Below are 16,244 nucleotides of genomic sequence, written 5' to 3'. Positions count from 1 at the left end.
TACAATTTTGTAAAAAAATATTTAAAATAAATTATTTTTAACAAAATATAATAGTAATTATTTTAAATTAAATGATTTAACTGTATTAATAAAATAATTAATTTAATTATTCAATAAAAATACACTTCACCTGTTAGTAATCTATTACGAATTGGTAACTATTTCACTCTACGATTTTTTCTATAAGCTCAAATCTATTTCAACTGTTCTTTGTCGTAATATCCCAATTTCCCAACAGGGATTATTCGTTCAACTAATGTGCTAAATGTAAGTGAAGAATAATATATATATATATATATATATATATATATATATATATATATATATATATATATATATATATATATATATGAGATTGTTTTTTTTATTTAACAATAAAGTTTAATTTCATACAAAATATAAAGAGTAAGTTTAACCTTAATCCGTTTTCTCTATTCACATACATTTTTAGATTTTCCACTAATTATAAAAAAATAAATTTATATTTACACAAATGAAAAACCATTATTACTGTAAATGCAATAATTTATTATATAAAAATAATTATTATACAACGGAATATGCTTAATCAAATAATTTGTCCTCCAGATCCTTTCCGTTTCCAAGAAGGTTTTCAACTCCCATTGGGTGTGGGTCCCGAATTTGGCGTCACTCTACCGCCTTACTCCTACCCCACCTCTATTCCCCTATTTATACCCCGCAATTTCACATTCCCTTCGGTTTGGAACAGAAGCCATCCTCTCCTCTTCAGTTTCAATAACCCTTCCATCCCTCGCCAGAATTTTCTCTGCGGTGTTTTCTTTTCCAACCGAACCCTAAGCTTCCTTTCCCTTTTGCAAAAGTACACTCTGAAGAGAAACATGGTGAGCGATGGTGAATCAAAGAAAAGCGCGGATACTATCAAGTTCCTTTGTAGCTATGGTGGTAAGATTCTTCCACGACCCGTTGATGGAAAGCTTCGTTACGTTTGTGGTCTTACGAGAATTCTAGCCGTCGATCGTTCTATATCCTTTACAGGTTTGTTCATCTGTTATAGATTCACTTAATTTCTTTGAATATTAGGGGAATTTTCGATTTCTTCTTTTTTTTTTAAAAGAACCTGACCGTGTTTGATTGTTGCAGAGCTGATGGTTAAACTTGGAGAATTTTGTGGATATTCTGTGGAATTGAAGTGTCAGTTGCCGAATGGAAATTTGGAGATGCTAATTTCTATCAAATCCAATGAGGAATTGGCGCTTCTCATTGAGGAATATGATCGATGCTGTCCTGGTTCGAATATTAGAGCCGTTCTCTCCTCTCCAAAGTCACTGAAAACCGTCTCTCCTCCTCCATCAGCTCCTGCAAGTGTCGACTTCTATCCAGTCAAATCGCCTTTTAATGCCTTTGATTATCGAAGATCTGGATATCCCTTCGGCGTTTATAAGGACTCCGTCAGAGTCCGTTATAATCCATTTCATGGACAAGGAAAACCAGAATTCTGCTGCGGAGACCCTCGGTGTAACGGACAAGGGAACCCTAGATTTTGGCGTTGTGACCCTCACCGGAACAAGAATTGGCTGGGGTTAGCAAATTAGCATATAGAAAATTAATTTTTTGAAATGAATTAGTTTATACAATACAAATTAAGGACATAGATAATGATAGGGAAAAGAAAATACAGAGTGAGAAGGGGTGAAGTTTTGATATGTGATTGGATTGTTAATTTCAGAAATTATTTTTTGATTCTGTTACACCCTGTCCGGCCAATATTTTTGCCGTTCGACTCCTATTCCGAAATCACGACATTCATCTGTGATCGTCACAGATATTTTCGGTTACATCATGATTTTGTTTTCAGGTGCGATATTTTCAGTTAGATACAACATAGTTAAATTCTTTTATGATTTTGTTTTCAGTTGGTTTTAGTGTGGACACATATACCTTGTCTTAGGCGAGACGAAACGGCGTAAGTTGCTTCTTTTTATTTTCTCTCTTTTCTCAATGTGGTCAAATTTGCATAGTTGATCTGTGTCTAATGTTCTAACGTGTTTGTTTGATGATTTGCAGGCTAAAATGGGAATCTATTTTAGATGTGGACCAGAGGAGAATCATCTTCTAAGAAATGCACATCTATTGAACTTCCTTGAATTTGGACCTTACGATTTCTTTATCTTTATGAGGCCCATTAATTTCTCCCTTTGACAGTACCATAAATCTCTCCTAAAATACCATAAATATAGAAAGAAACTGGAAATAAAAGTACTTCTCTTAAGTTGCAACACTATCAAGGAAATTTGTTTAAATGGCTCAGTATAAAAAAAATAATAAATCAGAGATAACAAGACAAAATATGAGTACAAATAGTTGAATCAATTTAAGAAACTATGTATTTCACATTACAAGGCATGAAAAGTGAATAAAAAAATAGCTGTGCAGAAAGATGCTAGTCATAGTAGGAATTTTCATATAATTTTCATTTGAACAATTTTTGCCTGCATATGATTTCTTTGTCTTTCATGTGGATGTGACTTCTATATTAAGAATTGTTCTATCAATGCACTAATGATTTTGCCTTATATATTTGGTGTAATATGATTCTAACTATCTCTTTTTTATGTCATGTGAACTAACGTATCTCTTAGTGACTTTAGTTCTCATACATCTGTTTTAACAATCTCTGCTTCTTACAGACATAACTTATATTCCTTATCTTATAGTATCTATGAATTTTTGATGATTTTTAAATAATTTGTAAATGATGTAACAGGGTTGAGCTGTACTCCCCTAATTTTAGTTTTTTTTATAATTATTGGATTAAGTTGGCTTGAAATAAAATTATAATAGTTAATTTAAATTATTTTATATGCATATTGGGCCTCAATTGTGGGCTGGTAATAGGTTGGAAAACAATAAGGCTTACTATAGGCTTCAGGGGCTTTATGCTAGCTCAGATCCTAGTGCCGGTTTGGCTCATAGGTTGGGTCGTGACAATATAAAATAATTATATTATTTGTAGTGTCAGATTTTGCTATGATAATGCTACATGGCTTGCTTAAAATTTGTACATAATGCAATTTGATTTACTTTACACTTAATTTACACTCGAAACTATCAAGTCCTGTTTAATACCACCAGAGCTGGTAAGATATTGCAATTTAATTTGCTTTGCACTTAATGTTTGTGTGTATATATATATATATATACTTATAACATAAGATTTGTCACGACCCAACCTATGGGCCGGACCGGCACTAGGACCTGGGCCAGCTTAAAGCCCCCGAGGCCCGTAGTAAGCCTAACTATTCCTCAAATCCATAACCAGACCCACAATTTAGGCCCAATATGCAAATAAAATAATTTAAATTAAGCTGTTATAATTATATTTCGGGCCAACTTAGCCCAGAAATTATCAGAAATAAAAATTTGGGGAGCCCAGCTCAACCCTGTTACCTCATTCATAACCATTTAAAACTCATAAAATTTTTTTCTTTTCATTTATTAATACGCAAACTTGAATTCATACAGTCCCTGACAGACTTAATGCTACTACTAGCACATGCGGAGTCCTAAATTACAAATTTAGAGAATAATAATACAATTAAATAATCGACGTTAAACCTGCGAGAAAGAAAACAGGTCGCTCTGTAAAATAACTCCTCCTGTGGCCTGGAAAAATATTGAACAGGAGTGAGCGTTCGACTCAGAGAGTAAAATATCAATTTTAACCATAATCTCTATAACTATCTAAATCTAATGCACCCTGTAGAGTGAAATGCAACATCCACATCATTTTCACATCATAACATCAAAAAGGTAATTTGGAGCACTCACGCACCCTGTAGCATCAATCATAATATATGGGAGCTGATCCCTATCTGACTCTCTTAAATCCAACTGGTGCCAAAAAGAACTCAGCTCGGACTTCCACTTAAATACCAAATCGGGGTCCCAGCGAAGAACTCAAGCCGTGTCTACCCCGAAGGACCGGGTCCCAGCGAAGAACTCAAGCCGTGTCTACCCGTCCTATCCATAGTCCACACCACATCACACGCACGCCAACGCACGCACACTGCTCCAAATTACCACAACAACATACATGGCACTTTAACATTTATCAATGCATCAAAAATCGTGCCTAGAGTTTAACTACATAAATATATGCATATAAGTGATGCATGGGCATCTTTGAACATATAATAATATCGAAATTATAATTAAAATTAATATTCTACTCACAAGATAATGTCGACTATTGTGGTCTTTGGATGCAGGAAAATAGTTGATCTCGATCACCTAATAATTAAATTATAAATTTATTAGTACTAACTCAAAATAAAACTCTAAAGAGGCAATAGACAGCCTAATTCATGCCGGAAATCCGGCAGAGTTTCCCCTATACCTGGGACCTACCCAACCTGCAAAGAGGCTCAAATAACACTTCTAAATTCTCAATTTCCACAATCACATCTCATTAATATCACATGGCCCCTCCTGGGCCCTCCAAATCAGACTATACTCAAAATTTTAAAAATTACGTTTTAGTCCATATAATTGACATTTTTCAAAAATCCACTCAAACAAGCTCTAAAAATTCTAAAATTTTGCCCCGCGATCCTTAATAATATTATAAGGCTATTGCAAAATGAATTGTAATTTTCTAATCACCCATGAATATTTTATTCAAGAATTTTACTCGATTCCATAAGTTTCCAACAGCTAACATATTCCTAATTCAACCCAATTAAATATTCACATATTTAAACCTCCATCCTCAAGCTTCAACCAATTATATAAAATTTAATTATCTTAATTTCAATTAATCTTATATGCCCACATGCTAAAAATATAACTAAAATCCATCCTTATTTCTCAAAAATATTCTACGATCACCCAAAAATTCAACTAACACCATAGAATATCTCCAAATAATTTTACTTTCATCATATATTTTTCTTAGAATTTTTCTCCAATTTTTCCTGTTTAAGAAACACTGTATTTATGCTCCACGCATGCAGAAATAATAAAAATTGTCTTACCCGAAGTTTATCTGTGTCTCAAAAATTCCAAAAATTTATGAGGAAGCCTCTGGAAGTTGAACCATCTCCATAGCTCACCGGAGCCACCGCCGGCACCACCGCGCACGGTGGCCGGCCGCCGGTCACCGGCGACATTTGCCGGATCCGATCATACCACCATGTTCCTCTCCTCTTCCTCAGTCCATATGTGGTCTCGGATCGTCGATCCAACGGTCGGATCGTCGTAGATCTGACGAAAAAGCTTGAAAAACCCGAAACTTCTCTCCTCCATATCTCACTCATCCGACCTCCAGGTGCTGCAAAAGTGGTAGCAACAGAAAGCGCTCGGAACAAGCTTTCCAACGCCACCGAATCGCCTCGATCGGACGTCGGACGGCCGAATCGCTATGAAAGCCGCCGCTTGTCTTGCGCGTTTTCTCTCTCCTCTCCCTCTCTTGCCGCCGTTTCTGGTGGTCTTGGTGGTCGCCGGCCGGTGGAGAGCTGCTTGGGACGTCGCCGGCCGGTCACCGGAGAAAGGAAGAAGAAGAAGAAGAAAGGGAAGGAGAGGGAAAGAAGAGAAATGGGAGGGGGTCCTCCTCCCGTTTTTCTTTTGAATTTTTTTTTTTTTTTTTTTTTTTTTTATATAAAAATGGCTGCTGTGACAGTGGGAAAACCCACTGTCACACGCCAATTCCCATCAATCAAATTTTTTTTTTTTTTTTTTTTTAAGGGTTGTTACAAAGATAATCCAATTTGCTTAAAAGAAATTTAGATACAAACAACTGAATTTCTTTAAAGTTCATTTCATTGCTTACACCGATTAGGCATAAATGACTTGACCTTTATTATGCTAAATCAACTCATGAAATTTTATATTTTTTTAATAAAATAAAGATACCACTGCTACAACCCCATTCACATCAACACCAACATATGCTAATGACATTGCTTGTGATGCTGTAATATCCATGAGAGACAGGAAGTCAAATTTGCATCAAGAGCTTAGTTTCATGTAAAAATGGATAGTAAAATTGTAACAACCTGATTTTTTCTTAAATTATATTTTCTTAAATTCAAAATATTATTTTGAATTATTTTGAATTACATATTTCAATTGGATGTTATTTTAATAAAATTACCATTATTTAGAAATTTATATTTATGTCATGGATTTAATTATAAACATTTTCAAGAATTTATTTAAACATGTTATAATTATTATTATTATTATTATTATTATTATTATTATTATTATTATTATTATTATTATTATTATATTTTCTTTGTGGTTTAATTTTCATATATAGTATTTTGGGATTTACTTGAAAAACATATAAAAGATCAAGGACTTATTTGAAATTTTTTCTAGGAATGAATCTAGACAATATGTATGTCTAGATTCATTCCCAGCAATTAAAAAAAAGGTCTCAGCAGTAAAAAAAAACCTTCCCCCCCCCCCCCCCCCATCGTTCTCTCTCCTCTCTTCACCCATTTTCTTTCCTCCCTACCATTTTTTCCAAAGAACCACCCCACTACCGCTTCGAGGAGTTCCCCATCTTTGGGTGACATTGGCGGCCAGGTTTCTTTGGCTATAAGCGATAGCGGCACATGTAACACCCCTATTGGTATAGCCTGGTATATTTCACTGTTCCGGTGACCGGTGTCGGTCCGGACAATTAATGGGATTAGGGCCACACTTAAGACAATTTGAGAAACCATAAACACAAATAATTAGTAATGTTTAATTAGTTAACTATAAATAAGAAAAACAGAACATAAGAGGTTAAACGAGCCGAGAGTCACAACGATGAGTGACCTCCTGAACGCAGCTGAAGTCATTTTAAACTCAAATTTGAACCGTAAAAAGTGACGCTGCGGTCCTTAGGACCCTTATGGACACAGTGGAAAAGAGAAAATCACGAAAAAGAAGTCAAATAATTAGGTCAGGGAGCCGAAAGAACTATGGAATTATTTGCAAACCGGGATGAACCTGCGAGGGGCGATTTGTTCAATTGACCCAGAGTGACTCGACCTAATCACAAATAAAATCGGAGAAAAGAAAATTTCGGAATCGAGAATTAAATTAAAGAACTAATAGAAAAATAATAAATAGAAAAAAAAAAGAGAAAGAAGATGGAAAAGTCAAAGTTGATGACATCATGAATGATGTCATAAACAAATTAATTAAGTGAATTATTTAATTGGACTTTTTGTGGCTGACGCCCTAAGTCGCAAGACTATGGCAAGTCTACGGGTTACTCCTTTGTCTTTGGTACATGAGTTAAGATCATTGCATGCCAGCTTAGAGATTAGTGATGATGGGCAGACAGTAGTTGCATGGCATGTACAGCCAGTGTTGATTGATCAGATAAGAATGGCTGCTCAGAATGATCAGAAGTATCAGAAGTTGATGGAAGAAGTCCGACAGGGCAAGAAACCAGAATTCTCAATCAGAGATGATGGTCTATTGCTACACTGAGGCGTAATATGTGTTCCTAATGATGTTGATTTGAGGCAGATCATTTTGAAGGAAGCACATGAGTCTCCTTTTGCCATGCACCCTGGTGGCACAAAAATGTATAGAGGGCTAAAGGAGCATTACTGGTGGATGGGTATGAAGAGAAACGTGGCAGAGTTTGTATCCAAATGCCTAACTTGTCAGCAAGTAAAGGCAGAGCATCAAGTACCCACTGGGTTGTTACATCCACTACCAGTACCAGAATGGAAATGGGAAAGAATAACGATGGATTTTGTGATGGGACTTCCGAGGACACAGAAGAGTCATGATGCAGTTTGGGTCATTGTTGACAGACTGACTAAATTTGCTCATTTTCTGCCAGTCCGGATGGACTACAGTTTGGACAGATTGGCCAGGTTGTACATTGATGAGATTGTGAGATTGCATGGAGTGCCAGTATCTATCGTGTCAGACAGAGATCCTAGGTTCACTTCTAGATTCTGGGGTAGTCTTCAGAGAGCCCTAGGAACTATATTGAACTTCAAGATCGCATTCCACCCACGCATGCATGGCCAGTCTGAGAGGGTAATTCAGATATTGGAGGACATGCTACGGGCTTGTGTGATTGAGTTTGAGGGTAGTTGGGATACACACTTGCCTTTGATTGAGTTTGCTTATAACAACAGCTACCAATCAAGCATTGGGATGCCTCCATATGAAGCTTTGTATGGCAGGAAATGTAGAACCCCGTTGTGTTGGGATGACGTGGGTGAAAGAAAAATGATTGGACCCGAAATTGTTCAACAGACTGAAGAGAAAATCAGGGTGATCCGAGATCGACTTAAGACTGCATCAGACCGTCAGAAGTCCTACATTGATCTGAAAAGAAGGGATATTGAGTATGCAGTGGGTGAGAAAGTTTTCCTCAAGGTTTCTCCTTGGAAGAGGATTATGAGATTCGGCCGAAAGGGGAAACTAAGTCCTCGTTTTATCGGGCCATATGAGGTTCTGGAAAGAGTGGGTCCTTTGGCATATCGGTTGGCACTACCTCCAGAGTTGGAGAAGATACATAATGTCTTCCATGTGTCTATGTTGAGGAGGTATCGATCAGACCCATCTCATGTACTACCAGTAGAAGAAATTGAAGTGAATCCAGACCTCACATATGAAGAAGAACCCATAAAGATTCTGGCTTATGAGGTGAAGCAGCTACGGAATAAGCAGATACCGTTGGTAAAAGTGTTGTGGAACCATCATTCGGGCCAAGAAGCTACTTGGGAATGAGAGGAGGACATGAGGAGACAACATCCACAGCTGTTCAGAGATTGATACCAGGTAAATTTCGAGACAAAATTTATTTAAGGGGGAGAGAATTGTAACACCCCTATTGGTATAGCTCAGTATATTTCATCGTCTGACCGATGTCGGTCCGGACAATTAAGGGGATTAGAACCACACTTAAGACAACTTGAGAAGCCATAAACACAAATAATTAGTAATGTTTAATTAGTTAACTATAAATAAGAAAACAAAACATAAGAAGTTAAACGAGCCGAGAGTCACAGCGATGAGTGACCTCCTGAACGATCGCTAAGTCATTTTAAACTCAAATTTCAACCGTAAAGTGACGCTGCGGTCCTTAGGACCCTTATGGACACAAAGTGGAAAAGAGAAAATCACGAAAAAGAACCGTTAAGTCGGTCAAATAATTAGGTCGTGGAGCCGAAGAAATATGGAATTATTTGCAAACCGATGAACCAGGGGCGATTTGGTCAATTGACCCCGAGTCGACTCGACCTAATCACAAATAAAATCGGAGAAAAGAAAATTTCGGAATCGAGAATTAAATTAAAGAACTAATAGAAAAATAATAAATAGAAAAAAAAAGAGAAAGAAGATGGAAAAGTCAAAGTTGATGACATCATGAATGATGTCATAAACAAATTAATTAAGTGAATTATTTAATTGGAATTTTTGTGGTCTTCCATACACTAAAATAAATAAAGAAAAGAAATGAAAAAAAAAAATCAATTTTGGTCTTCTTTCTTCCCTTTTGCCGTCCCATTCCTCTCTTCCCACTCCTTCACCATATTTCACCATTGTTAAGGGAATAAAAGCTTGAATTTCCCTATCTTAACCTATAAATTCACAAAGTCTCCACACAAAAATTTCTCCTTACATGTTGAGAGAGCATTAGAGAGTAAAAAAAAGAAGAAAGACTTGAAGAAAGGGGAGCCTAAAAATCCTCCAAGCAAGGTTAGTATATTAAACTCCTTACTTTCCATTTTAAATGCATAATTAGTGGTTGAAAGTGATTTTAGAACTTGATTAAATGAAATAAAAACATGGGAGAAGGACCAAACTGAAATTTGGGCAGCTTGAGAGGAGTATGATTTACATGAATTTGACGCATTAGAATAAGTTTAAAAGCTTTGATTAGTGAATGGTTAAGGTTAAGTGCACTAGTTGTGATTTAATGCATGAGATGGAAGAGCTAGGGTTTGAATGTTAGGGTTTTGAGGCAAAAATTTGGAGAAGTGCATAAATGGAGTGTTGGACCTATTGTGAAGTGAAATAATGGTCAATTATGACCAAATAAGTTGTGTGGGAATGGTAGAAAATTAAGCCAAATTCGTAGGTCAATGAAAATTAAACCTACTTTGAAGGACCAAAACTCAAATTTTACAAGCCTAATGGATATGCCACCAATTGGAGATGAAAATAGACATAAAAGAGCACAATTTTCATTAAGGAACCATGGCAAAAAACTGACCAAAACTTGGTGAAACATTTGACCAAAGTGAATTGATAGCAGTCGCCTCTCAAGATTAATTGACCAAATGAACAGTAACTGTTCATTTGGTCATAACTCGAGCTAGGTAGATCAAATTGATCTGAAATTTTAACCGTAATTAGATAAGATATAGATCTAAAACTTTCATGGTGGACACCAATCCAAATTATGTCATTAACCTAATCAAATCATTGAGCAAAGTGAAATTTACTGTACTGAGATTTCCAGAATTTCCATTTGAGCAGCAATGTTTGAATGGCTATAACTCCCTCTAGAAAACTCGGATTTAGGCGATTCTTGAACCGATGGAAACCTAAGACATAGTAGAACATTTCATATGAAGAAAGTTAGACCAAATTATGAACTTAACTTAATCAAATTACTGACCAAAGTTGGACCAAAATCTGCCAGAACCCAAAAATGCAGTATAAACAGTGCATGTGAACAGTAAACTTATTTTGTCCATAACTTGATCTACAAAACTCCAATTGAGGTGATCCAAAAATGAGAATACACTTAAGACAATAAGGAACATTTTCTATGAAGGAAGTTTTATCAAATTCCAACAGTAGACCGACCAATGAAACAGTGCAACTTCGGAGAACCAAAACCGAAAATTGGCAATTTTGCCAAAATGACCTAAGCTTTAAACAAATGACCAAAACCAACAAGTTTGGTGACCAAAATGTGGTATGTGGGTGAAGTTGGAGTTCCCATACCTATTAAGCCTTAGAAAGTCAATAATTTGACTTGAATAGTGCAGTGAATAATAACCCAAAACACAAAAATTTCGAGAACATCGAATTTAACACGTTAGAGCTAGGTAAATGTGAAGTTAAATTTATTTTGGATTTATTTTAAGTTTTAGTACTGAAACATTGGAAAATTTCGTGTTTCAGTGGAAAAGAATACCGGGACAGAACCCGAAGAGTCGAGTCAAGGCCAACAGGCGACTCGTTTGAGGTTTGTGCACAACATATACTTTTATAATCATCTTTTGCATATCGTTTTGATTAATATGAAATATCGGATTATGGAATTCTTATGATGTTTGATCTAAATTGTTGAAAGTTATTATGTATATTTGAAAAGACAATGTTTAGCAAATTGTTAAGATAAGTTTTGAAACCACAGTGTCGTGACCACATATTTGAACACCTCACTAGCACGACTAGTGGGGGTAATTAGTTTTGAATTTTGATTCCATCTCTGGAGAAGTGTTGAGGTGTGCCAGTAGAAGAGGATGTGAATGGATATCCATATATTTGAGCTAGCTAGCCTTGTGATATGATTTCTCTTTAGCCTCTGGCTATTAAGATTCTATTTGTTTCGAATGGCATGATCTAACTGTGGGTTTTATGAAATGTGTTTTGATACTTTGAAATGAACTTGGTTTGCATTAAAATCTCATAATTCATGTTTTGTGTTTAATGCTCATGTTTAGTCAAATTTTTGAATAAACGTGATTTTATTTTTGCATAAAGATTATTTTAGTATGTTGTGTACCACTGAGTCCTAGTACTCATGATAGCTTTATTATTGCCGCAGATCTGAGAGACTAGAGGAGCAGCAGACTGAGCTGCTAAGGTGTGAGAAGCTACCAGCCTAAAGTTTTCGGGTATAATTTATACCCTAACTGTAAATACTTCTTTTGATGTATATATTGCACATAAATGTATGGACATGTAAAAATAGGTCTTGAGCAGCTTGTACACAAATTTGTATGAAGTTTGTAATAAAGTTTAGTTTGTGTTTCTTTTGATATAAATTTGTAAGGTTGTGTATAAATTATTTTGTTTTTAATGAAATATGAATGATATTGATTGACAGTATTTTGAGAATTATTGAACTTGTGAATTTTGAGAAATTGATTGAGTTTGATTGTGAAACCGAAGTAGGGGTTGAGAAAAACTTTTAGAAGTGCTTTTTACAGGTATTTGAAGAACGGTTTTCTCAAAATACAGAGGAAACTCTGTCAAAATTTCTATAGAATTTACGAAAAACTAAAATGGACCAAAAATATTAACTAGTTTTAATTTTAACTAAATGTTTTAAATGCCTATTAGAAAATGCTCACCACTTATCAAAAATAAGAAAATTGTTTTAAAATCCCTTGTAGGGTACTTAATGAGTTATCGGTAGGTGAAGTTCGGTAGTTCATTAGGTATTCTACGGGATCATGTTATGCCTTACAGAGGGGTAAGGTGTGACAGCACAAATGGAGCAATTTCCTCTTAAAATGTGCGCGCAGGTAGCTCAACTTCCAGGTGCGATTCCGGCTTCATCCGACATCCGATCAAGGCTATTCAGGTGGCGTTGGAAAGCTTATTCCGAGAGCTTTCTTTTGATACCAATTTTGCAGCATTTGGTGGTCAGATGAGTGAGATATGGAGGAGAGAAAATTTGGATTTTTCGAGCTTTTCGATCAGATTTAGGACGATCCGACGTTGAATCGATGATCCGAGACCACCATTGGACTCAGGGTAACGAAATCTTTGAGATGGGACTGACTCTGCTCTAATCGGAGACTGTTTGAAAAAGGCGATTATTGGACGGTCCAGATCACTTAGTGAGACTTTTGGACTTTTTCAATTTTCAAAAATTAAAAATAATTTTATGATAATTGTTAATAATTTTTGGGCTTAATTTAGGTATAATCGGATCAATGATAGCTTATCGACACTCGGGATCGCGTTTTCGGCCAGATCTAGCTGCCTAGCAGCCCATCTCGGAACGTGGTAAATATTATAGTTGATCATAATGTTTTCAAATGCCCCAATCACATTCAGGCATCATATTGGCATAGGTAAACCTGAACCCTAATTTTCCTTAATTACCTAGTATCGAGTTTAGAATAAAAATTCATAAAATATTCATGAATGATAAGAAAATTATAATTCTTATTGCAATAATCTTATAACCTTGTTAAGGACCGCGGTACAAAATTTTAGAATTTTTAGAGCTAGTTCGAATGATATTTGCAGAATATTAGTTCTAGAGGCTATAACTGAATCTTTTGATTTTATTAGATTGGCTGATTTGGATGGACCAGAAGGGGTCGTGTGATATTGATGAGATATAGAGATGGGATGTGTGATTTAGTAGTATTATTTGAACTACTTTGCAGGTTGGGTAGGTCCTAAGTACAGGGAAAACTCTGCCGAAATTTCAGTAAGATCTTAGGAATTATTTTGATTTTATGGTTTAAATCAATTATTTAATTTTGTCAGTCTTTTGATAGAGGTTAGTGTGTATGTTTAGGTGGTCGGTATCGACCGTCTTCTCCTTCCAGCCGGACCACTTGCAGTCCAGTCAACTAATCTGTGAGTAGATATTAATTTTATTTACAATTTTAATATTATTATATATTCAAGGCATGCTCATGCATCATATATAAATATATGTATGTAGCTAAATATTAGGCACTCCTTGTGTTGCATTTTAAATTGATGAAATTATTGTGGGTGTCGTCTTAGGGTAATTTGGAGTTGTGTGCATGTGTAGGCGTGCGTGTGGTGTTGTTTAATGGATATGGGTAGGACGGACAAATCAACTTTGGCTAGTCTCGTTTGGGGCTCGGTCCTTTTGTGAAAGTCGAGGTGAGTACGACTTTAAGTTGATCTCTCTAACCCCTGCATTTGGATTATTAAGCAAAAGTTTGGCTCGAGTTGATCTCGCTGATCCCCACATTTGAATTATTAGGCGAAAGTTTGGCTCGAGTTGATCTCGCTGGCAGGCATTGGATTAAGAGAACTGTATAGGAAATCAGCTCCCATATATATAGATATCTGATGTGAAATATGAGTGTATGAGTGCTCTAAATTATTCTTTGTGCTAGTGTTGTTAATTGAATTTAGCTGAATATGATTATCTGTATTGCATTTCAACTTTAGGGATACATTAGTGCTAGATAGTTATAAAATTATATTTAAAATCAATATCTTACTCTATGAGTTAAATGGTCACTTCTGTTCACCATTTATTTCTAGGCTCTAGGAGAAGTTTTTTTTTCAGAATAACTTGTTTCCTTCTTCGCAAATTTATTAACAGTTATTTATTTGTATTATTTTTCAAAATTGTAATATAGAATTCTGCATGTGTTAGTAGTAGTAATAATCTTGTCAGGTACTATGTAAATTTAAGTTTTGATGTTTTAATAAATGCAAAATTTTTATGATATTTAAAATATTTACAAATAATGGTATCAGGGTTGAGCTGGGCTCCCTTAACTTTAGTTTTTAATGGTTATCTGGCTGGGTTGATTTGAATAAAAATATAATATTTTATTTTATTTTATTTATAAGATAGGCCTCAATTTTTTGTCCTGGTTATGAATTTGGGAATAATAAGATTTACTACGAGTCTTGAGGGCTTTATGTCAGCCCAGGTTCTAGTGCCTATCTGGCCCATGGAATCGAGTCATGACAAAAATAATTGTCAAATAATAATCAATAATACCAAGGCTAGTTCTTTTCCTTTTTCAAAAAAAAAAAAAAAAACCAAGGCTAAGAGGTTGTATATCTCGCTCTTATGTTGCGTTGTGCAATGCAAAATGAAATTGTTATTTTCTTCACAACTCTTTCAATGATTTTCATATAATTTCCATCCATGGATAGGTTTAATTTCATGGCAAATAAACCAATGAAAATAGAATAAAATATTTACTCTTGAAATAATAACCAATACATACAAAGTTTAATAAAATTATAATCTAAACCCATTGATTTTTTTCTCCATAACAAAATTATCAATAATCCCAATTTTTTGTTTCCTTTGAATTTAACTCAAAATCAATCAGATCCACATAATATTATACATAACTCATAAAAAAAAAATGCCTATTAAACCGAACCATTGGATTTAGATATTAGCATCCTGACTAAAATTCCAACAAGGAAATTGATCTGAGTATTCTTATTTATCCCTTCGATTTCTTGTTTGTCGATTTATTCAATGTCAAGCATACGAGAGCTACCTTCACCAAACTTTTTATTGTAACAATATTGATTGTAAACATCAATAGCTTCTTCGTAACTATTGAAAGAATTGTAAACATTTCCACCCACACTTAAAACAGCCGATGCATAATCCTGTCATTAAGAAAATACTCCATGAGTTCTACCTTCAAAGACAACGTAATATTTTCCTTTTTTTTTTCTCACTTATGAAAATTGGATCACCTTCTATTGTTGTAGAACTTGAAGGGCGTATGAGATGATAAATGAAAAATCGATTTGAAAATAACAAAAAAACAAAAGGACACCGTAGATGATATAGAGTCTCCTACTTGAGAGAAACTAGAGATAGGTTATTACTGGTTAGAGCAATGATGGGTTGTGATAGGTTAAAAGGATGGCGGGTTGTGATAGGTTAAAGGGATGGCGGGTTGTAATAGGTTGAAAGAATAGTGAGTTGTAATAGGTTGAAAGGATGGTAGATGGTGGATGGTGTCTGATTGATTGAATAATTGGTGAAAAATGGTAGGTTAAAAAATTGACAATATTTGATTGGATGCTCAATAATGAAAAGAGACAGAATTTATAAATTTTCAAATTCGAATTTGAAAATTTCATGGAGGGCTATATAAACATTTCACATTGAAAAAGTACCTAGAATTTACTAAAATACCCTCATATGTACGTTTTGTACATTTCATGTGTACACAACCTTTTTTCCGATAAATATTTGAATTCACAATACTAGTTTGACGTCTTAAACTTTCCAAACAAAGTACAACGAATAGGCAACAACTATCTTCAGCCAGTTTCTTACTCAAATTCTTCGCCTTCAAATTCCTCTACATTATTATCATCAACATCATTATTAAAGTCTTCTTTATCATTATAAACTGTAGTTTTCCCAATTACTTATCATTTAATTCTTAAACCACCTCATTTAATTCAAAACGATAAATTTTTTGAAAAATTCACTTTCTAAAAATTACATTTACAAAGAAAGTTGCTTCCTATAAAGTATGACTTGAATTTATTTAGTTAGT

The 16,244-nt window shown here is 34.9% G+C and overlaps 1 protein-coding gene across 1 annotated transcript; it reads left to right on the top strand.

Moving 5' to 3' along the window:
• Positions 1–724: 724 nt before the first annotated feature.
• Positions 725–1,668, top strand: LOC131175382 (uncharacterized). Its single transcript, XM_058139485.1, has 2 exons — positions 725–1,017; positions 1,123–1,668. The coding sequence occupies exons 1-2, from the start codon at positions 861–863 to the stop codon at positions 1,572–1,574; spliced, it is 609 nt and encodes a 202-aa protein (XP_057995468.1). The 5' UTR covers positions 725–860; the 3' UTR covers positions 1,575–1,668.
• The last annotated feature ends 14,576 nt before the right edge of the window (positions 1,669–16,244 follow it).

Source organism: Hevea brasiliensis, chromosome 17 (assembly GCF_030052815.1).
Source record: "Hevea brasiliensis isolate MT/VB/25A 57/8 chromosome 17, ASM3005281v1, whole genome shotgun sequence".
Lineage (NCBI taxonomy): Eukaryota > Viridiplantae > Streptophyta > Magnoliopsida > Malpighiales > Euphorbiaceae > Hevea > Hevea brasiliensis.
This window is presented reverse-complemented; position numbering and strand designations above follow the sequence as displayed.